The following is a 24,110-nucleotide window of genomic DNA, read 5'->3' as shown; positions in this document are numbered from 1 at the left end:
TAAATAGGCTGAATATCTTCTGTTATCTTCCACAGTATGGAAGCTCTGCCTTGTGTGGGACTGAGTCTAACAGGATGTTCTCAGATCTCCCCTTCTCTACGATGAATCTAAGTCCATCAGTTTCTCTTTCTGCAGTTGGCACCTCATGCTGTCTCCTGTCAGCACAGTGTGACAGAATGAGTAGCCCAGGTCAACCCTAAGGACTGAGTTCCGTTCCCCATACCTGTGTCTCCTCCCTTTCTCACCACAGCAGACTCTGGGACTTCTTCATGCCTTGTGGAACTTTAGGTTTCTATGAGCAGCTCCTTACTTCCCTGATGAAAATATGGATACATATATAGTTATTTTTTTTTAACCTTCTGGTTATAAAGTGTAGTTTGTGTTACTAAAAGAGGAAGATTTGTAAATTTGAAAGGAAATAAAACATGAATTTACCAAATCCCATGGGTTTAACGTGCTCAATCTGTTGTGGGTGGTTCAGAGGGCAGCCAGAGAGTAAACTGGGGCTGGGATTTGACAGTAGTACATCTTCCATGGGCTTGGATGAAGTCGTCTCCTCTACCATTGATCTTCAGGGGAGGAAATGGATTTGGATCATGATGCCATGTGAGTTATATATAATGTCCTCAGTATTGATGAAACCGCCTAGGGAGTGACTAAGATGAGAAAGGGAACAAAGACTGAGCCCTGGGGACTAACAGTTTTATATTGGCATATATCTGAAATACAGTGATGGATTATACTCTACTTTGTATGGATTTTTTTTTTTTTACTTTAGTAATTTCAATGCTTCAGGATTTCAAGTATGCAATCTGCTATTTAGTGTTGCTTTATAAATAGATTGCTTTAAGTCTCATAGGAGACTTTAGAATTTGGTATTTTAAACTATGTCAAGACTGTGATAGACCATGGGGACTTTTGAAAATAGGCTAAATGTATTTTGCATTTTGAAAATAGGCTAAATGATATGGCCACAAGGATATGGGCTCCATGGAGTAGAATGTGGTGGTTTGATAAGAGGGTCCCACATATACTTGGATATTTGAACCTTGGTCTACAGATGGTAGAACTTGGTTGTAGATGGTCCCAAAGTTGTTGTGTTTTAATGTTAATATCACTTCCCCAAGAAGGGCTACCTAGTCACATGAATCCAACTGAACCTTCCCATTTTAATTAGTAAAATAAAGGAAAGGCAGTGACTGGGTGGGGCGAGGGAAGTAGAGAGGGCTGAGAGCTCAGAGGAGGAGAGAGGACAGAGGGTGAAGATCATCATGCCATCATGGAGTTTCCCAAGGACAATCTTATTGTGTAGAGAGGGTTTGTGGATTGAGAGTTGAACATATAAACCTGTATGAAAAGATATCGGGCTGTAGAGTTGTGTTTCTGTGGGATTTTGGGGTACAGAAATATCTTGGGACAGAGGCAGAGAACAGGCACGAGGAAGCCGTCAAGGGAAGGGATTTTCTCAGATGAGTTGGGCCGTGTTAGTGGCTCAGACTGGGCTCAAGAGGTGAGTGGGGCTCTGTTCCAGGGTCGGGCCCATTAAATGAAACCACATTGCTGTAAAAGAGATAAGCGTTATTATTTTTTAATATTTACTGCAACACTTGGTAGGTGTCTTCACCTACATAAAACATTGAATTAAGCCAAATTAAAGTGTAAAGGTAGGTTCACTGGGAGCAGCTCTCAAGTAGGTTCTCTGGGTTCACAGGAGGAGGTCAGTGAAGTCTCATAGCTGGGCTGGTTAGGGGCTTTTTGTAGAGAAGGGTAGGATGGTGGTCACATGATGGTGAGGTACAGGGTTACTGCCTTTTAAGGTGAGTTTTAGGGCCCTATAGGATGGGCTTAAGTCCTGTTGAGCACTTTGGAATCCAGAACTGGGAGCTGGCTTTGTCCAGTGTTCTGTGAGGGCTTTTGCAAGCATGGGCTCCTGGTCAGAAGAGAAGGGAGGAGACCTCTTGGCCCACACCATCCAGGCTTTGACCCCAACCCCCCAGACTATTAGAAATATTTGAGAAGGATTTAGATTGTAGGCCTTGTCCAGGTGGTGGCATTACATACCTTTAATCCCAGCACTCAGGAGGTAGAGGCAGGCAGATGTCCAAGATCAAGGCCAGCCTGGTCTAGAGAGCAAGTTACAAGATAGCCAGGGCTACACAGAGAAATCCTGTCTTGGCTAGAAGGAGATGAGGAGGAGAATGAGGAGGAGAAGGAGGAGGAAGTAGAGGTGAAAGAAATGGAGGAAGAGGAAGAGGAGGAGGCCTTGTTGGAGGAGGTGTGTTACTGGGGGCAGGTTTTGAAGTGCTCAAATGTCCATTCCTCCACTGGCATTAGAACCTACTTCTTCAGGATTCTAGCATATAATGAACACCAGCTGAGACATCCGTCCTCCATCCTCCTGTACTGAGGGTTTCTTTTTTGGGAGTGAGGGTAGAAGGAGGGTCGTACTTGGGGTTTAACAATTAAGACATGGAGACATCTATATAGTATAAGGTCTTAGTTTTTTAATCTGAGCTAATCATTCTAACTTGACCCAATTCTCTTGCTACCTCCTGTCAATTCCAACAAGGCCACACTTCCTAATAGTGCCACTCTGGCCCAAACATATTTAAACCACCACAGAAACCATTACCGAAAGTCACAACTGAACATAAAACAGAAAACAACTGACCACAGGGATCCCAGCTCCAATGCATACATCTACATCACAGCTCCTGCCTCTAAGGTTCAGGGAGCATATTGGAAGGAGGTGGAAAGGCTGTAAGAGCAGAATACTGGGTAGTATGTTGTGAAAACATGTCCCCTAGAAATGTCTTTATAAATAAGACAGGAATAATGGCAATATCAACATACAAGGGGAAAATTTGTGTGGGTTCTCACCACTAGACAAAGAACTATGGACAGCTGATAACTGTTGGAGGAAGAAGAATTAGTCTTCCAGGAATAAATCCATACATTGGTTTTTCAGTGCAAGGTGGTGCATATATACATAAAATGCACTTGGAAGATACTATATATGTGTGTTTATGAACAAATACACATATATACATACACACTTATATACACATACATATGTATTTAACAATTATAATCAAAGAAAAGTGGTTATCAAATTGAGAGTCAAGAAGGGACCTGAATGCAAGCTGAAGAGATGGCCAAGTGGGTAAGAGCACTGACTGCTCTTCCAGAGGTCCTGAGTTCAATTCCCAGCAACCACATGGTGGCTCACAACCATCTGTAATGGAATCCAATGCTCTCTTCTGATATGTCTTAAGACAATGACAGTGTACAGTGTACTTACATAAAACAAATAAATACATTAAAAAAAGAATAAACCTAGGTGGAATTTAAGGAAGGGTAAACCAGAAAGGGCTAAAGCAGTGGTTCTCATTCTTCCTAAAGCTGAGACTTTTAAATATAGTTTCTCATGTAGTTTTTGACTCCCCAACCATAAAATAACTTTGTTGCTACTTCATAACTATAATTTTGCTACTGTTTAGAATCATAATGTAAATATATGATATGCTGAACATCTAACATGCAACCCCAAGGGGGGTCACACACTCTCAGGTTGAGAACCATTGGAATGAAGGAAAGTGATGTCATTCTATTTCAATCACAAACGTATAAAAACCAAAAAGAAAAAAAAAGTACACTGTCAAGGGAGTTGATGAAACTTAAGCAACCATAACATAGAGAACAGAGACTGTTGAGGTAAAGATGACCATGAGACAGTGATTATGAGGTCCCAAGAATTTTCAATTCACTTGTAGTAGTTGGCAATGTTTTGGAAGGTGACAGTTTGTGGTTGAAGGATCTAGCAGGCACGCAAAGAATGTTTCAAGTAATACACATGAAGGGACATATGACTGACTATAGAAATGATGGAGTAAATCAGTCTGGCGATTCCTCAGAAAATTGGACATAGTACTACCTGAAGATCCAGCTATTCCACTTCTGGGCATATACCCCAGAGACACTCCAATATACAACAAAGATACATGCACCACAATGTTCATAGCAGCTCTATTTATAATAGCCAGAAGCTGGAAAGAACCCAGATGTCCTTCAGAAGATGAATGGATACAAAAATTGTGGTACATTTACACAATGGAGTACTACTCAGCCATCAGAAACAATGACTTAACCAAATTCTTAAGAAAATGGTTGCATCTAGAGAATATCATCCTGAGTGAGATAACCCAGTCACAAAAGAACAGACATAATATGCAGTCACTGATATTGGGATGCTAACCCCAGAGGCTTGGACTGCCCCAGAAACAACTCACAGACTGTGTGAAGTTCAAGGAAAAAGAAAAGAAAAGAAAAGAAAAGAAAAGAAAACAAAAAGCCCCCAAAAAAAGTCATGCTCAATCCTTACACACCAAGAAAAAGTTGACTAATTCCGGGTTACCTCCTGTTTTACATGTACTTTTTGCTCATTGTAACTAGTAAGACCTTAATGCAGAGTATCAAACCTTTAAAAAAAAAAAAAAAAAAAAAAAAAAGAGCCAAGCACTGACACAATTGTATTTGTATACATTTATGCAAAAATGTTTAAATTTTTTATTTTATCTTTGTTTTTTAAAATAAAGTTTAAAAAAAAAGAAATGATGGAGTAAGAATTATATGATATAAGTACTGGCTAGAACTGTATTAAAAAGTTTTGAAGTATCAGAATGACGAACTTGGTTAAACGAGAAGTTTATATAAGGAAAAAGTTTGAGGAAGGAAAAGAGCTGAAGGAGCTGTATTTATTTATTTATTTATTTATTTATTTATTTATTTATTTATTTATTTATTTATGGAAGTGGGCCTGGAAAGATGGCTCAGCAGTTAAGTACACTGACTGTTCTCCCAGAGGAGCCAGTTTTGACTGTCAGCACCCTCTCACAACCATCTGTAACTTCAGTTTCAGGAGGGGATGGAAGCCCTCTTCTAGTCCTGCACATGGTATATGGACACAGAGGCAGGCAATACTAATGAAGAAATAAAGGAATGGATGCAAGGTAATTTAAGTTTGCACACTCTCTTTGCACCATCTTGTAGCAATATCAGCTATAGGGCTGCAATGAAAAACAGAGATACAGTAACATTTATTTAGGTACTATAAACCAGAAAACTGAATGACTCCATGGATATGTCTCCATAGGAAATCTAATTCACCAAGTCTGTACCCTTTGGCTTCTCTGATATCCCTCCTATTTATCTGTTCATGATCTATGCCTCCATTATCACAGGGAGCATGCTCGTTGTAGTGGTAGTGGACAGTTCTCAGAGGCTTCACATATACATGCATTTCCTTCTGGTGAACCAGGCCTTCCAGGCTCATGTCCTCAGTGGTGACCAGAAGGCTGGGGGGTTTCCTGTTGGCAAACACCATTACTGTGACCTGTACTGAGAACTTTGGTGATTTTCAAAAACACAGAAATGTTATAGTAAAATGATTTTGTTTTAATCCCTGATGTTGGGTATGGGCCTGCTTTAGATTGTCTATAGCAGTTGACTATGATTTGCCTTGTGCTCTGGCAGGGGCATGGTTATGCCCGCTGCAGTTTCTGCAAGTATATATTTGGAGTTCAATGGATTCTTGAGAGGGTATGAAAGTGGGAGAGCCCTGTGAGTGGCTGTGGCTACCCCTCCTGCAACCGCTGATGGTTGATGATTGCTATCGTAGTTTGCTGCAATTTGTCAACTGGTCCTGCACAAAGAGACAAGAAGAAATTCGATATTCTGACAGTGAAGATCAAACTTGCTCCAAGAAACTCGGCACCTTTAATTAGCAGGAAGTAGTCTAATAATATGGACATTCCCCTTTTCCCTCTATCTTTCTTTCTCTCTTATCTGGTGTTGCAGGGTTGGAAGGCATAAGGGTGTAGAAAGGCAGTAGAAAAAGGAACCCATAAAAGTAGCCAAAAGTCCAGCAATAATGGCTGGCTGCTTGCTCCAGTTCTTCACTTTCAGCTTTCTAGATACAGATGAGTATTCCTGCTGGCTGTCATGACATATGATCACTACCTAGCAATCTGTCACTCCCTATGATACCCACTCTTTATGAGGCCTCAATGGTGTCTGGGGTTAGTGCTCACAGGCTGTCTGTCTGGCTTTATGGTAGATGGATTATTTGTTGCTCTGATGGCCCAGCCGAGGTTCTGTGGCCCCAAACGAATTGGTCACATTTATTGTGATATCTCAACTTTGATGGTCCTGGTTTGCTCAGATATACAAGTGGCCCAAGTGACTATATTTATTCTCTCTGTTATCTTCCTAACTGTCCCCTTTGGCTGGTTTCTGATCTCATATGCTTAGATTATGGTGACTGTGCTGAGTACACCCTCTGCTGTCCATTCCCAGCTTCTTTCCAAGGTGTTTGCTCTGCTCTACACAATGGCCACCTCCACATTTAACCCTGGCATCTACAGCTTGAAGAAACAGGAGGTGCAGCAGGCATAAAGAAGGCTTCCCTACTGCAAACCAACTGAAATGTTACCTAAGAAGGTGGACAGTGAAGATTTTCTATTGGCTTTCAATGTCTTGATTGAAAAGTCTCACACAATGGGCTAGAGATGAGCAAGTATGCTCTTTCTCAGATTCCCCTTTAGGTCTTAAGAACTATGCCCAGGGGGAAGCTAATAGCAACAAACAAACAAACAAAAAATCCAGATTTTAGTTTAAAAGATCATGTAAATTACTGTGAGTTGTTCACTGCATACAACATAAATAGTGCTCTAAGATGATCATCACACTGTAAAGACTTGCACTAAATTGTCATTCTGTAGTTTGTTGCTATATATAAGTACTAGTGCTAATGACAAGTGAAAAAATTGTACAAACAAAACACCAACACAAGCACACATCTAGAACAATGTTCATCTATGTTACTGTAAGATGACACCCACATTCACTGTTGATCTTTCCTCCTCAGTGACAGCACTTCAGTGGAGACATCGTTACAGAAATGCCCAGATGTATGTTCAAGGTGATTCCAAATGGCCCATAGGTGTGCACTGAGGGGGATTCCAAATCCAGTACAGTCAACACTGAAGATTAGACATGGCAATCATGTAATTCTCCCATGAGCCATGATGCTAACTGATTTACTTTGCATGGTGTGGGGGTGCAATCCTTCCTGATAGATGATTCTTATTCCTGAGACTTCTCCATGTTCAGGATCCTTCTCAATGAACTCTTAACATCCTTATTTCTTAGACTATAAATGAAGGGGTTCAGAGTGGGAGTTACCAGAGTATACATGACAGCAGCCATCACCTCCCCAGAGGAACGAGAGCTAGATGGGGGCTTCAGGTAGGCAGTAAAGACTGTGCTGTAGAAAAGGAGGACTATAGAGAGGTGGGAACTACATGTGGACAAGGCTTTCCTTTTCCCCTGTGCTGATGGAACCTTAGCCACAGCATAAAAAATACAACCATAAGAGCTTACAATGCAGAGAACTGAACCGATTCCCAAAACTCCAACCAAAATTATCATCAGGATTTTATTGAGGTGAGTATCTGAGCAGGAAAGCCATAAAAGAGGCCCAAATTCACAGAAAAAATGAGGAATCTCTTGATTGGTATGAAAATATAACTGAGAGAGCAACAAAATATGGGTCAGAGACACACAGTTAGTTACTCCCCATGACCCACTGACCAGAGCCCCACATCTACAGGGAGTCATGAGAAGTGGGTAGCGCAGTGGGTGGCAGATAGCAGCATAGCGGTCAATAGCCATGACTGCCAGAAGAAGGTTATCCATGTCTGCAAACACAGCAAAGAAGTACAACTGAGTCAGGCATCCAGAGAACGAGATTGATCCATCTCCAGTCCACAGAGCCCCCAGCATTTTAGGGGCTGTGGTGGTAATGAAGCAAAGATCCACGAATGAAAGCTGACTGAGGAAGAAGTACATGGGGGTGTGGAGGTGGACATCAGCACCAATAGCTAACAGAAGTAGCAGGTTACCTAAAAGGCCCAGCAAGTAGAGAGCAAGAAAGATGCTAAAGAGGAGCTGCCATTTCTCTGGGTCACTGGACAGTCCCAAGAGGATAAAGCCAGTAGCCTGAGTGCAATTCATCCTGGGTCTTTTGTTTTAAGAAGAAATTGGTATGAAGAGAATTCATTCACTGCGGGCAAGAATTGGCATCAACCCACACCTGGTCCCTTGGCAATGGGTACCCCTGAGTCATAAATTAAGCAATAGAAACTAGAATATCAAAGGGAGGAACAAGACTTGGAGTTCATCAAAAATGTCTTCCTAGGGAAACAAAGTCAGTTTGTTGAATGCTTTCCAGAAATTCTCTTGGTGAAAGTTATGCTATTTATCCACTGCATTACATGATAGAACAAGAAGCTTCCTGTGAATATATTTGACTCTGATTCCTTTGAAGACAGAGGCTGTACATTAAGTATTAACTTGCTGTTCTGAAAGTGGGATTTTAATAAATGCTCCTGTCGTTCATGCCCACCACCTTGATTGCGTCTCCAGCAGACTAAGCAGACTACTGCTGTTTTCTGGGTGATTTTCTGTGATCATTGTTGCCTCAGTTAATGTGTTGTTCACAGTGCTTCCTAGATAGTTCCCTAAAAATAAGAATCATATTACTTATGAGCTCAAAAGTAGTTACCAGGAAACCATATTTTTCATGAAGTGTATATGCCCCTTGTGTGGCTTCGATGACTCTAAATATCTTGATCTGGGAATGCTTCATCTACTCCATCATGCTCACTGCCCACATTCAATGAGTTATTAGAAAAATTTACACTTCTCAGCACCAATTTTCTGTTTCTGTCAGTTCCTGTTGCTAGCATAATATTACAAACTAAGTAATGTAAAAAAGATATATTTTGAATTCAAGTTCAAGTAAAAGATAAAAGAACCCTTTGTGATGGAGTCTGAGCAGAGCACAACACACCTTGCTAGTTGTGGGCAGTTTGTGTCTGTGACTTCTTGTAACACTTCTTAAGCCACTAATGTCTAATCGTTGTGTATTTACCCAATGCAAAAGACAACCAAAAGTTCTACCACAGTCAGAATCAGTTTCTCTAATCTCAGTGCCTCACCGAGCTGTCACATGACTCTGAGAGATAATACATGGTTTCAAACCATAGGATTTATCCTTGCCTTTCAATTTTTATCCTAAGAAGTCTTTTGCTTCTTTGATTGGTAGATGCACCTCACATTTTCCTAGAGTACCACACTTGTGATATGGAGGATGTTACCATATACATTTTGTTTAAATATTCAGTAAAGTTTTAAGTTAGTATTTGCCTCCCACACAAGGAAATGTGACATATTATGATAGAGCAAATATTATGTTTTTAACTTCCTTTCATGAGAAGAACAGGTTAACCATGGAGATCTAGGAGGGAGTTCATCGAGTTACTGTTATAGACAGGGCTCTACTTCTAACAGGAGAGAAAGAAATGTAATATTGTTAATCAATTGCTTGCCAGCCAACAATTAGGTTATTTCTATATGTAGTATGTAGACATTAAAGAAAGTTTATCTTTGTTTGGGATAACTTAGAGATCCGTGTTTGGGGTTAGGAGATGGCACAATACTTAATGTGTTGCTGTTTCTCTTGAAGACCTGAGTTAGGTTCCCAACATTCATGTCAGGGACATACAAGTACCTGTAACTCTAGTGTCAAGGTCTCCAATCCCTTTTCTGGTCTTTTTGAACATTCACACACATGTGCACATACAAACACACATGCATAAGTGAACTGGCTGGTTTTGTGTCAACTTGACACAAGCTGGAGTTATCACAGAGAAAGGAGCCTCAGTTGAGGAAATGCCTCCATGAGATCCAGCTGTAAGGCAATTTCTCAACTAGTGATTAATGGGGGAAAGGCCCAGCCCACTGTGTATCCCTGGGCTGGTAGACCTGGGTTCTATAAGAAAGTAGTCTGAGCAAGCCAGGGGAAGCAAGCCAGTTAAGCAACATCCCTCCATGGCCTCTGCATCAGCTCCTGCTTCCTGACCTGCTTGGGTTCCAGTCCTGACTTCCTTTGCCGATGAACAGCGATATGGAAGTGTAAACTAAATAAACCCTTTCCTCCCCAACTTGCTTCTTGGTCATGATGTTTTCTGCAGGGATAGAAACCCTGACTAGGACAGTACATGTATTTTACAGTAAAATATTATTTAAAAGGAGTACATAAATGAAGCCTCACTATATATAAGAAAATTGAAATAACTCTAGACCTGATCAGACTACCAAGGATTGAAGCTGGATATCCACAACAATCAAAACTACAGAGACCCTACAAGCTCATGGAAACTGAACAACTCTCTATTGAATGAAAAACGTGTCATGACAGAAATAAAGAAAGAAACTAAAGATTTTCTAGAATTCAATGAAAATGAATACAAAGAACTTCCAAACTTATGGACACAATGAAAATGGTGCTAAGAGGAAAGTTCACATGATTAAGTGTCTAAATAAAGTAACTGGAGCAATCCCATACTAGCAACTTGACAGCCCACCTGAAATCTCTAGAACAAAAGGCTCTAATCCTGCCCAAGAGAAGTAGACAATGGAATATGAGGAATGTGAGAGGGGATGGAGGACACCAGGAGAACATGGCCCACTGAATCAATGAAGCAGGGTTCAGATGGGATCAAAGAGATGGAAGCAGGTCCTGCATGGGTTTGCAGCATGTTATCAGTGAATATGTTATGGCTGTTAGCTTTGTTTTGTGGGATTCCTGAAAGTAAGACCAGGTGTGTCTTTGATGCTTTTGGCTGATCTTGGGACTGTTTTCCTCCTATTGTATTGCCTCATCCAACCTTGATATGTGGGTTTTTGCCTTGTCTTGTATCTTGTTTTGTTGTGTGTGGTTACATCTTGGAGGCCTAGTTCTTTTTGAAGGGAAACTGAGAAAGAATAAATCTAGTGGAAAAAGGGGAGATGGGAAAGCTGAAGGAAGGAGAAACTGAGGTCAGGATATATTGTATGAGAGAAGAATCTATTTATAATAAAAACAAATATGGTAATACAAATGATAAGATTTAATCACCGGTAAAAAAATGAGTTAAAATTTTCAATGAAGTGAATGATCCTGAAAGTGATATAAACTCAGAAAAACAAAATCCTCATATTTGCTCTCCAATTCTAGCTTGAAATATACATATATATATATGTATATATATATATATATATATATATATAAACATACATACACATATATGTTTGAACTGGTGTAAATGTATATAAAACCTTAAAAACTATAAGGGGATGAGAGAGAGACAGAGATAGACAGACAGACAGAGAGAGAGAGAGAGAGAGAGAGAGAGAGAGAGAGAGAGAGAGAGACAGACAGACAGACAGAAAGTGACAGAGACAGAGGAGGTAGGGAGTTAAATTCACACATATAGGGAGATGTTATAATTTTAGTTGTTTTTGGTTGTCATTTCATACTGTACAATAAAGATTATCTAAGAGGCTCAAAATTAAACTTTTAGAAAAAGAGCTGGGTCATGTTACACTAACTGTAAATGATGAGCTATATGTGAAAGACAGAAGACATATGTAGGTATGAAAGAAAATCCTTTTTGTTCCTTTCTTTTTTTCATTCATATGTTCTTTAATTTTGGTTGTTCACAATATGAAGTTGTCCAATGAATAAATATTTTATAATGAGGAAACATGAGTTTTACAGGAATATGTTTTTAAATGAAAATGAGAAGTTGAAAGTTTCACGGAGCTGACACTCACCTGGAGATGCTGTTAAGTCACAGGTGTCACACTCCACCCCAGAGAGTCTAAATTAGGAGTTGGGCGAGATATGAGAATCTGTGTATTTTCAACAGCTTCACTGAAAATCAAACAAAACACAGAGTGTTCTGCTGATCACACCTGCAACACCACTTTTCTATCTGTTCCATTTCCCCTTTGTACTGGGAATTAGGAGGCTGTTTTCATACAAGGTTACACCTACTTTCACACTCTTAGAGACAGTCCTTCCCCACATCAGGCAATGACATGCCTCTCATGCCGTCATATTAAACATGGTCACTGCTGTTGTATTCACCTCAAACCTATTTACCTATAAAATATATTGAATATATTGCATCTCAGAGCCACTGAGACTCAGTACTGAGGTTATCTGCAAACTACTTTAGCATCTGTGGTTGTATCTAAAGACTTAGCTTCCGATGGGCTACACTGTAATATGTGACAAATCCCTCGACTTGTAGAGCGGTTGCCTTATTTTTCTATTTCTTATGACATATTTATCCAAAAGATCCTGTCTCAATTCCTAGTTACTTTCCAATCCAATAGTTTTAATTCAATGCTTTCTTGAACCCTCTTTTTTTTCCTGATTTTTCTTGAACCCACTTAAAGCAAGCACGTATGCTAGTGTTTCTCATAGTAACTCTCATCAATGTCAGTTTTAAATTTCAGCCCTCAACATATGACTTGATTTCTCAGAAAGAAGCTTAATTGAAAATCCTTTGTTTTCACTTCAAATTTTTTGTCTGTCTTTCTAGGTACCTACAGTACTCTCCTGGTTTCTGGTGATATCTCTGACTCAGTCTCCTAATCTTTCTCCTGCTGTTTTAAAATTTCTTTTAGATTCACTTTTGCACCTCTCTTTTATTTCCAGTTTTATGCTTCAAACATCCAAATCACTCTATTTAAGTTTTCAATCCTGGCTTTTTTCCTTAACTCCCCCTCTTGTTTATGTCTATCATATATGCATGTATGCAAATATATATATCCTCGTTACTACATAAGTACAATTTTACTGTGAAAGATTCTTTCTTTTAGGTGGGGTTATTTACATGCAACTTTGGAAATTCCCATGCAAATGCAATGATGTCCTACCATCTATGTTCCAGTCTGTAATGTAAACTCATACTCCACAAAGTAGCATATTTTACACTTACCTTCTGACTTCCCTAATGTCCACTCACGAGTGATGAACTTACAGACATCCACTCTATCCAATGTTCTTAGACCTAAAAGCATCCTGCCCTTTGCATTTATTGCTGAGACCATATCTGAGAGTAGAGATGATGGAGTTTGGAAATCTACTCTGCATTTTCTCTCTTGGGATTAAAAAAAGATTGCCAATAGAAAGAAAACCTTTTCTGACCTTTGAGAGTCAGTTCCCAAAGTTACTCATTAGCAACAATCTCTAATAACTTTCCACTGAGAATATGTAGATGTATTTGAAAAATAAAATTACCAATTAGCCATAAAATATTAACCATAATTCAGATGTTAAAGCAGAAAGATATTTACAGCTAATGGTCCATTTCTAGCCATTAATCTACCTTCTTAGCTAAGGAAAACCCGAATCGTTTACATGTGCTGATATTTCCTGGTCTCGAAAAAGATTTACTTTAACTGATGTATGAGTTTTAAAATGCACTTTTACAAATAAATATAGATTCAAAAGTGTATCATACTCATTAATCACCTACCCTTAGAGTCTGATAGCACTGCAAACTTAATTCTATCTAAAGGAGAATTCTTGTTCCATTCTTCTAATTTCTCATTCAATTTTACCACATTTGATGATCACTTTCACAATTCATGAATAGCTTTGCAATGTACCACTCATTGAAATCAGTTAGGAATCATATTTAACTCTTTGGGACCACTAAGACAACATGAGAATTTGGTAAAAGTTTATTTTTCTCTCTAATAAAGGTGCCCAGAATTTGGTAATATAGAAGAAATGGTACATTCTCAAGATCATGAGAGAATATTGTTTCTGTGGTTCTGGGTACAGGCACCTGCTAGAACTGTGATGTTCCAGTAATTTTGCTAATTCTTCTGTCTTCTTAGGAATATGATCAGATTCAAGAATCAAATTGATCAGACTACATTAGCAAGAAGAAAATGTATAAATCTTTTCTAATACATCATGGGAGGCATCCTAGGGAAACAATGATCCATGGAAACTGTGAGTCAAAGACTTACAAACTAGGTTTGGGAAGGAAGGGAATAAGCTGTGCACAAGCCACTGAATTATATGCAGAGTAAAACATTGAAAGGCAGACCAATTCAAGCCTTTCTTGGAGGCCCTGATGAAAAGATAAGGAAACACTGGTTGTTGCCCAAGGATAGACTTGGCAAGGTCCAGTCTAGAGCTGGGATCAGAACATTGAAGGAGTTAAAGTTTCAGTTCCTGGGAACCTGATGTTTTCTTAATTGAAGAGCTGTGGTTATCAATCCTAAGGTTGCTGTGAGCTCTTTTGTGATGACCCTGAGACATCCTGGGTTTTCTTTGTGCAACGTTTCTTGATTAACTTCTGGGTAACATCATTCCATTGTATGATAGCTTTGATTCTGTCCCATTTTTACCTTGCAGATAGTATAAAAATGCTGTAATTATTAATAAACTTACTTATCATGAGTCATCAGCTTATTAAAAAAATCTCTCCACCCAAACTTTCTTGTCTTTTTTTATTTTCCTCATCCCCGGTACTTCCCTCTAGGAAACCATCACTGCAGAAGGGCCTACTTGTCCAGGTCAGAAAGGGTAAGATTTATTTTAACATAATTTGTGAAAGATTCTTTCTGCAAGGACAAGGTGTGGCAATGATAGAAAAGCTTTTTCATCTGTAAGGAGTCAATCTAAATTAGATATGCTGTAACTTACTGCATGTAACTTTCCATATTATGTGTGTATAGATAAGATTTGGAATGCATCATTGAGATTAGGAGTAGATTTTTATGGCATGTCTCTAGTTACAAGTAACATAATTTGCTTAAACAACTTAGGCTAGTTAGTATTCATTTACTTTTGTCACCTCATTGAATATTCTCAAATACAAAAACAATACACTTTGTAGTCCTCTCATCTCCACTGGCATGTGGATTCAGGATCCTTCCTGTCCTGACCCAGACAGATTTGTTTCTATGATGCTGAACAGGGTCTGTGATGATCTAGGGGGATTATTTGAGTCAATGAAAGTTAGTATCTGATATTGGAGGAGGAGAAGAATAAAAAGGAGGAAAAGGAGGAAAAAGAGGAATAAGAACAAGGATAAAAAAGAAGAAGAGGAAGAAGAGGAAGAAGAAGAGGAAGAGGAAGAAGAACAATAACAACAATGAGAAGAAGGAGAAAGAGAGAGGAGGAGGAGACAGAGATGCAAATGAAGATGAAGACAAAGATGAAGAAGTAGAAGAAAGAAGAGTAGGAGGGAGAGAAGGAAGAAAAATGAAGATGAAGACAAAGATGAAGAAGTAGAAGAAAGAAGAGTAGGAGGGAGAGAAGGAAGAAAAAAGGGAAGAGGAAGAAAAATAATTTCATTTGGCTTACATTTTCTGAGAGTTCAGGGCATTGTTCTTGGTCCTGTCATATCAGCCAAATATCAAACAGGATGGAAGAGGTTCTTACCTCATGCTCCACAAAGAGCAGAAGGCTGTGTGAATGGGCTGGAGTGACTACTAAAGACACATCTCTAGAAAGGAACTTCTTCCCAAAGTTTCCACAGCCTCTAAAACAGTGCCATTCCTTGAAAATCATGTATTCATACCAGTACAGACTACTTGGATCTGAATTTTGATTCCCTCAAAGGCCCCAAAATGGTTGTTTTGCATTATTAAATTGAGTGTAAAATTTCAGGGGTGAAGGTGGAATATTATGCCTTAAAATGAGGTGTTGTGTGTCAAGTTGATAAGGGATAAACTTGTGATTTTTCATCTTGAGAAGTCTTTTAGGCACCAGGGAATTCAGAGTAACTCAGTGCCTGTGTCTATCATCACTCTACACACCCAACTAACAGGACCACACAGGGGCTCTTTCTCCTTCTCCTCCTAGAGGTTGATCTGTGGTTGCCAAGCTACTTTCAGTTTCCCTCTGCAGCTAAGTCTGCACCTATAACCACATATAGCTTTATCTGTGAATCTAAGTCACATCAAAGAGAGTTTCCTTGGCTCAGCCTGACTTTCAGAGCTATCATTTAGTGACTGTAGACTCCAAAGACCTCTAAAGAGAAGTCTTTGAAGCTTGGAGACACAAAAATTTAAGGGCTTTTGCCTATCTATCCAGTTGAGTCTATCCAATCATGAGAATTCTTTTTTTTTAACACCTTTATTTTACAAAACAAAGATAAATGTACAGATTTCAAGCCTTTCTTGCGTAAAATTATGCAATACATTTTTGTCAGTACTTTTTTTTTAGATTTTAAAATAATTTTTACATAAATCTATATGAATAGTCAGTACTTGATCTTTTTAAAGGTTTGACAGTATGCATCGAAAACCCAATAGTTACAATGAGCACAAAGAACATGCAAAACAAAATGTAACATGGAAATAGTCAAAGTTTTCTTGTTGTGTAAAGATTTTTTTATTTTGTTTTGTTTTGTTTTCTTTATTTCTTGGACTTCATACAGTCTGTGAGTTGTTTCTGGGGCAGTGCGAGCCTCTGGGGTTAGCATACCACTATCAGTGACTGCATATTATGTCTGTTCTTTTGTGACTGGGTTATCTCACTCAGGATGATATTCTCTAGATGCAGCCATTTTCTTAAGAATTTGGTCAAGTAATTTTTTCTGGTGGCTGAGTAGTATTCCATTGTGTATATGTACCACAATTTTTGTATCCATTCATCTTCTGAAGGGCATCTGGGTACTTTCCAGCTTCTGGCTATTATAAATAGAGCTGCTATGAACATTGTGGTGCATATATCTTTGTTGTGTACTAAGGTATCCCTGGGGTATATGCCCAGAAGTGGAATAGCTGGGTCTTCAGGTAGCATTATGTCCAATTTTCTGAGGTATCGCCAGACTGATTTCCAGAGTGGTTGTATTAGTTTGCAACCCCACCAACAGTGGAGAAGTGTTCCTCTTTCTCCGCAACCCCGCCAGCATCTTTTGTCATCTGAGTTTTGGATCTTGGCCAATCTGACTGGTGTGAGGTGGAATCTCAGGGTTGTTTTGATTTGCATTTCCCTGATGGCTAAGGATGTCCAGCACTTCCTCAGATATTTCTCAGCCATTCGACATTCCTCAACTGAGAATGTTACGTTTAGTTCTGTACCCCATTTTTTAATAGGAGTATTTGATTCTCTGGTGTCTAGCTTTTTGAGTTCTTTGTATACCTTAGATATTAGGCCTCTATCTGATGTGGAGTTGGTAAAGATCTTTTCCCATTCTGTTGGCTGCCATTTTGTTTTCTTGACAATTTCCTTAGTCTTACAGAAACTTTGCAATCTCATTAAGTCCCATTTGCTAATCTTTGACCTTAGAGCTTGAGCCATTGGTGTTTTGTTCAGAAAATTTTCTCCTGTGCCTATATGTTCTAAAGTTTTCCCTACTTTCTCATCTAATAGTTTCAGTGTATCTGGTTTAATGTGGAGATCTTTGATCCACTTACACTTGAGCTTTGTACAAGGAGATAAGAAAGGGTCTATTTTCATTCTTTTGCATGCTTAGTGCCAGTTGGACCAGCACCATTTGTTGAATAGGCTGTCTTTTTTCCATTGAATGTTTACGGCTCCTTTGTCAAAAATCAGGTGACCATATACATGAGGGCTCATTTCTGGATCTTCTATTCTATTCCATTGATCCACATGCCTATTTCTGTACCAGTACCATGCAGTTTTCAGCACAATTGCCTTGTAATATAGCTTGAGGTCAGGGATAGTGATTCCTGCAGATGTTTTCTTGTTGTTGAGGATGGATTTCGCTATTCTGGGTCTTTTGTTGTTCCATATGAAATTGCACATTGATCTTTCCAACTCATTGAAGAACTGTGTTGGAATTTTGATGGGGATTGCGTTGAATCTGTAGATTGCTTTTGGTAGGATGGCCATTTTTAAAATGTTGATCTTTCCAATCCATGAGCAAGGGAGATCTTTCCATTTTCTGAGATCCTCCTCAATTTCCTTCTTTAGAGGATTGAAGTTCTTGTCGTACAGGTCCTTCACTTGCTTAGTTAGAGTCACACCAAGGTATTTCATAGTTTTTGTGACAATTGTGAAGGGTACCTTTTCCCTAATTTGTTTCTCCACATGTTTGTCCTTTGAGTATAGGAAGGCTACTGATTTGTTTGAGTTAATTTTGTATCCAGCCACTTTGCTGAACTTGTTTATCAGCTGTAGGAGTTCTCTGGTGGAATTTTTGTGTCACTTAAGTACACTATCATGTCATAGGCAAAGAGTGATGCTTTTATCTCTTCCTTTCCGATTTGTATCCCCTTGATCTCCTTTTGCTGTCTAATTGCTCCAGCCAGGACTTCCAGTACTATGTTGAATAGGTAGGGGGAGAGTGGGCAGCCTTGTCGAGTTCCTGATTTTAGTGGAATTGCTTCAAGTTTCTCGCCATTAAGTTTGATGTTGGCTGTTGTTTTTCTGTATATTGCTTTTATTATGTTTAAGTATGGACCTTGGATTCCTGTTCTTTCCAGGACTTTGAACATGAAGGGTAATTGAATTTTGTCAAATGCTTTCTCAGCATCTAGTGAGATGACCATGTGGTTTTTTTCTTTGAATTTGTGTATATGGTGGATTACACTGATGGATTTCCTTATATTAAACCATCCCTGCATCCCAGGGATGAAGCCTACTTGGTCATGATGAATGATCGTTTTGATGTGTTTTTGGATTCGGTTTGCAAGGATTTTGTTGAGTATTTTTGCATCAATATTCATAAGTGTGATTGGTTTGAAGTTCTCTTTCCTTGTAGGGTCTTTGTGTGGTTTAGGTACTAGGGTTAATGTAGCCTCAAAAAATGAGTTAGGTAGTATTCCATCTGATTATATCTTCTGGAATAGTTTGGAGAGTATTGGTGTTATGTCCGCAATAAATGTCTGATAAAATTCTGCACTGAACTTGTCTGGACCTGGGTTTTTTTTTTTTTTTTGGTTGGGAGGCTTTTGATGACTTCTTCTATTTCTTTAGGTGTTATAGGGTTATTTAGATGGTTTACTTGGTCCTGGTTTAACTTTGGGATCTTGTATCTGTCTAGGAATTCGTCCATTTCCTCCAGATTTTCCAATTTTGTGGAGTATAAGTTTTTGTAGTAGGATCTGATGATTTCTTGAATTTCATCAGTTTCATTTGTTATGTCTCCACTTTCCTTTCTGATTTTGTTAATTTGTATACTCTCTCTTTGCCCTCTAGTTAGTCTGACTAGGGGTTTATCAATCTTGTTGATTTTCTCAAAGAACCAACTCTTGGTTTTGTTGATTTTTTCAATGGTTCTTTTTGTTTCTATTTGGTCTATTTCTGCCCTAATTTTGATTATTTCTTGCCGTCTACTCTTCTTGGGTATATCTGCTTCCTTTTGTTCTAGGGCTTTTAGCTGTGCTGTCAGGTTGCTGATATAAGCTCTCTCCAGTTTCTTTTTGGAAGCACTTAGGGCTATGAGTTTTCCTCTCAGTACTGCTTTCATTGCATCCCATAGGTTTGGGTATGTTGTGTTTTCGTTTTCGTTGAATTCTAGAAAATCCTTAATTTCTTTCTTTATTTCTCCTTTGACCCTGCTATCGTTTAACAGAGCGTTGTTTAGTTTCCATGTGTATGTGGGCTTTTTGTTGTCTTTGTTGTTGTAAAGACCAGCCGTAGACCATGGTGATTTTAGAGGATGCATGGGAGTATTTCAATTTTCTTATATCGATTGAAGCTCGTTCTGTGTCCAATTATGTGGTCAATTTTCGAGAAGGTGCCATGGAGTGCTGAGAAGAAGGTGTATTCTTTTACTTTAGGATGATATGTTCTGTATATATCTATTAATTCTAGTTGGTTCAAAGTCTTTGCTAGCTTTGCAGTGTCCTTGTTCAGTTTCTGTTTCCATGATCTGTCCATTGGTGAGAGTGGGGTATTAAAGTCTCCCACTATTATTGTGTGGGGTGAAATGTATTTTTTGAGCTTTAGTAGGGTTTCTTTTATGAATGTGGGTGCTTTTTTATTTGGAGCATATATGTTAAGGATTGAGAGTTCCTCCTGACAGATTTCCCCAGTAATGAGTAAAAAGTGTCCTTCCTTATCTTTTTTGATATCTTTTGGTTGGAAATTTACTTTATTCGATATTAGAATAGCCACTCCAGCTTGCTTCTTGGAGCTGTTTGTTTGGAAGTTTTTTTCCCACCCTTTTACTCTGAGATAGTGTATGTCTTTGTCTCTGAGATGAGTTTCCTGTATGCAGCAAAAGGCTGGATTTTGTTTATGTATCCAGTCTGATAACCTATGTCTCTTTATTGCGGAGTTGATTCCATTTATGTTAATAGATATCAAGGAATAGTTGTTTCTGTTTCCTGACATTATTGCTTTTGTGGGTTGAGTTGTGTCTGTGTCTTTTTCTTCTTTTAGTTTTCTTGTTTAGGAGTTTTCTTGTTTTTACTAGGCTGTATTTTCCCTCATTGTATTGGGTTTTCCACCTATAATTCATTGTAGTGTTGGGTTTGTGGTCAGATATTGTTTAAATTTTGATTTGTCTTGAAATTTGTTCATCTCTCCATCTATGGTGATTGATTGTTTTGCTGGCTATAGCAGCTTGGTGTGGCACTTTTGCTCTCTTAGAGTGTGCATGATGTCAGTCCAGGCTCTTCTAGCTTTCATAGTCTCTGTTAAGAAATCGGGTGTGATTCTGATTGGCCTGCCTTTATATGTTACCTGACCTTTTTCCCTTACTGCTTTTAGTATTCTTTCTTTGCTTTGTGCATTTGGTGTTTTGACTATTATGTGTCGGTATGTATTTCTTTTCTGTTCCAACCTATTTGGAGTTCTGAAGGCTTCTTTTATGCTCGTGGTCATCTCATTCTTGAGGGTAGGGACGTTTTCTTCTACGATTTTGTTGAAGATATTTACTGTGCCTCTTAGTTGATACTCTTCTCCCTCTTCTATTCCTATTATCCTTAGGTTTGGTCTTCTCATTGTGTCCTGGATTTCCTGGACATTTTGGGTTAGAAGCTTTTTGTTTTTTGCATGTTCTCTGACTGTTTTGTCTATGTTTACAATGTTGTTTTCTGCCCCCGAGATTGTCTCTTCCATCTCTTGTAATCTATTGAGAATGCTTGCTTCTGTGACTCCTGATTTCTTTTTTAGGTGTTCTACCTCTAGGGTTATTTCTTTTAGTGTTTTCTTTATTGTGTCAATTTCCGTTTTAAATTCCCTCTTTTATTCCTTCATGTCTTTGTTTGTGTTTTTACTAGTTCTTTGAGTTCTTTGAGTGTTTTTCTTGTTTCCTCTTTAAAAGCTTTTGAATCTTTTTGCTTTTCCTCCCTTTCTTGTTTAAGTATCTCTATCAGCATCTTGAGGTATGATTTCAGGTCTGGGTCTTCTTTTTCTGGAGTGTTTGGCATTCCTATGTTTGCTGTTGTGGGAGAGCTGGGTTCTGGAGTTTCCAGGTTGTCTTGGTTTCCTTGGGATATACTCTTTCTTTCCTCTTGCCATTTTGTTGTCAGTGATATGTTCTCGCCTTTTCCTTGTATCTGGTCTGTGTCCCTGGATCTCCACTGGTCCCGGTGGCAGATGGGCCTCGCCTTGTTCTGTGCCCTGAGGTCACCGGCCTGTGGAAACAGAAGTTCCAAAGTTCTCTTCCTGGTCCCTGGATCTGGCAGGGCTGAGGGTGCGCTTACCGTGCGCACTCCGCAGAGATCTCTCTGCTCCCTGGCTGCCCAGATCTCCTACTCACCAGTCTTTAAAGCTTTAGGAGCTGCTTATCCATGTGGCAGATGGGCTGCGCCCTGTTCTCAATCATGAGAAATCTAATCTCCTTAATCATAGATGGGTCCAATGACAAGGGCTTTTTTCCCAGTCATTTGAGAGGTTGACCAGGAAAGCAACATATTTCAAGACTTTTTAAGCAACATTCAGTTCCAGGCCAGCCTGGGAAATTTTATGAAACCCTGTCCAAAAAAAAAAAAAAAAAAAAAAAAAAAAAAAAAAAAAAAAAAAAGAAAGAAGGAAAGAAAGACAGACAGAAAGAAAGAACTCTTCCCAGTAGTTCCGCGGGGCAAACCCTTCAGGTCATTTCTTCCTTCCTGGATCTCTGGGGGACCTCCATTTGAGGGGGCCGACTTGGGCCTCCATTTGTGGTGGCTGCACCACAAACAGCTACTCCGAACGGGGCAAAGGCCTAAGGATTTGAAAGAAGACACAAGTCCATTATTCATGTTACCAAAAAGTCTACTCCATCTTGAACTGCCATCTCTCAGGACAGCTTGCAGTCATACTACACACTGTGGTCCCAGGTCCCAGTATTTAATTACAGGGGAGGTATGCAAATTTCCTAGCTTCTGGATGGAAGTTACCCCTTAGGGTGAAGTTTGTTAACTGAGGTAGATGGAGACAGGAAGACCAGGTGTGGAAGTAGGCTTGTGACTGGGCCAATTAGCATAGCAAAAGGGGGGCGTGCATCTCTCTCAGGGTCAAGGCATGCAAGTGGGCAGTGTATCTAACCCCAAGGGGATGCTTGTGAGAGTTGGCCTGATTATTCCAACACCCAGGCATTCTTATACGTTCTCTGTGGCAAGATTTCTCAAGATGAACATCTCTATAACACCAGTGAGTAGGCTACAAAGGGCAGCACTCTTATTCTATTGCATATTTTGCTTCATGGATCAGTGATTTCCATGAAAGGCCATATAGTCCACTTGTGAAGCGCTGTGAAGAGTTTTGTTTTTTGCTTAAAACCTTACTGATGTAGGGATATTCACCCTTTCCCATCCTTTTGGTTAGCATCCTACTTGAGGTGTTATTTCTTTTACAAACCTTTATTGGTTCTCTTCTTCCTGTTCACTGTTGTATCCCATTTCCTTACACCACCCAAACCCTCCATGCTTTGTGAATATGCAGGGAATTATTTTACAACTACCATTTTACAGTTCTTCTCTTTGACATTTACCAATTACTTGCCTTCTCATTTGAAAAATAAGAAATTAGGATAAACTTTAAAAAACTATCCTTAACTCCTCTTTCAATTTCCAACTATATTTATAGTTGGACAGCTGTAGCTGCTTATAATTTAATGCTAATTGTCTTAGTCAGGGCTTCTATTCCTGTACAAACATCATGACCAAGAAGCAAGTTGGGGAGGAAGAGGTTTATTCCGCTTACACTTCTATGTCACTGTTCATCACCAGAGGAAGTGAGAACTGGAACTCAAGCAGGTCAGGAAACAGAAGCTGATGCAGAGGCCATGGAGGGATGTCACTTACTGGCTTGCTTCCCCTGGCTTGCTCAGCTTGCTTTCTTATAGAACCCAGGTCTACCAGCCCAGGGATGGCACCACCCACAATGGGCTGGGCCCTCCCCTGTTGATTGCTAGTTGAGAAAATGCCTTACAGCTGGATCTCATGGAGGCATTTCCTCAACTGAGGCTCCTTTCTCTGTGATAACTCCAGCTTGTGTCAAGTTGACACAAAGTCAGCCAGTACACTAATTATGTTACCCCATAACCTGTCTGCATGAAAACAGTTGCTTCTGTGAACCTGCCTCCAATTGGTTCTAATTGGTAAATAGAGATGCCAATAGCTGGAGAGGACAGGAAGAGGTAGGATTTTAGGATTTCCAGGTGTTGGACCAGGAGAGGAAAGAGACATCCACCATGCCAGCAGAATATGAAGAAGAGGAGAGACACTGAGTCTGAGAAGTGTGCAGGACATAGAGGCATAGCTGTTATGCAAAGAAACTGAGAGAGCTGGGCTGAGAGGTCTGCCTAATTGGGTCTGGAGCAGCCAAGACAGAATAAAGAATTAGTAAGTAAGAAATCAGGATTAACTACATTGAGGTTAGGCCACCTATTGTGCTGCTTAACGCATATTAAAATATAAAGGCTCTGTGTATGTTCTTTCATTCAGGAACATAAGCCATTGGGGTGTCTAGCAGAACCTACTGCCAGGCTTTATTAATAATTATTTCAACAGTTGGCAATGGTTTCACATTAAAATCTTCAAAATATGAAGTCATTATAATTTTATCATAATTTAGAGTACACAAGTAGTGGCTTTTTATTGTGATTTATTCTTATGCACATATCATTATACTTTGTTTCTTCATTGTGCCATCCAATCCCAGAATTACAGTTTCTTGAGCCTAGATGAGTCCAATGAGAAGGGATGTGTCCACAGCAACACTTGAGAAGTTGACCCAGGAAACCAGCACATTCAAAGGCATTGCTAAACTATAATCAATGCCCTAGGCA

At 39.3% G+C, this 24,110-nt stretch overlaps 1 protein-coding gene across 1 annotated transcript; it reads right to left on the bottom strand.

Moving 5' to 3' along the window:
* Positions 1 to 7,143: 7,143 nt before the first annotated feature.
* LOC308436711 (olfactory receptor 1f45-like) lies at positions 7,144 to 8,073 on the bottom strand (the record flags this gene model as incomplete). The annotated part of the gene is made up of 1 exon (XM_080937700.1): positions 7,144 to 8,073. The coding sequence occupies one exon, from the start codon at positions 8,071 to 8,073 to the stop codon at positions 7,144 to 7,146; it is 930 nt and encodes a 309-aa protein (XP_080793826.1).
* Positions 8,074 to 24,110: the final 16,037 nt, after the last annotated feature.

Source organism: Micromys minutus (assembly GCF_963924665.1).
Source record: "Micromys minutus genome assembly, chromosome: 25".
In the NCBI taxonomy this organism is placed as follows: Eukaryota; Metazoa; Chordata; class Mammalia; order Rodentia; family Muridae; genus Micromys; species Micromys minutus.
This window is presented reverse-complemented; position numbering and strand designations above follow the sequence as displayed.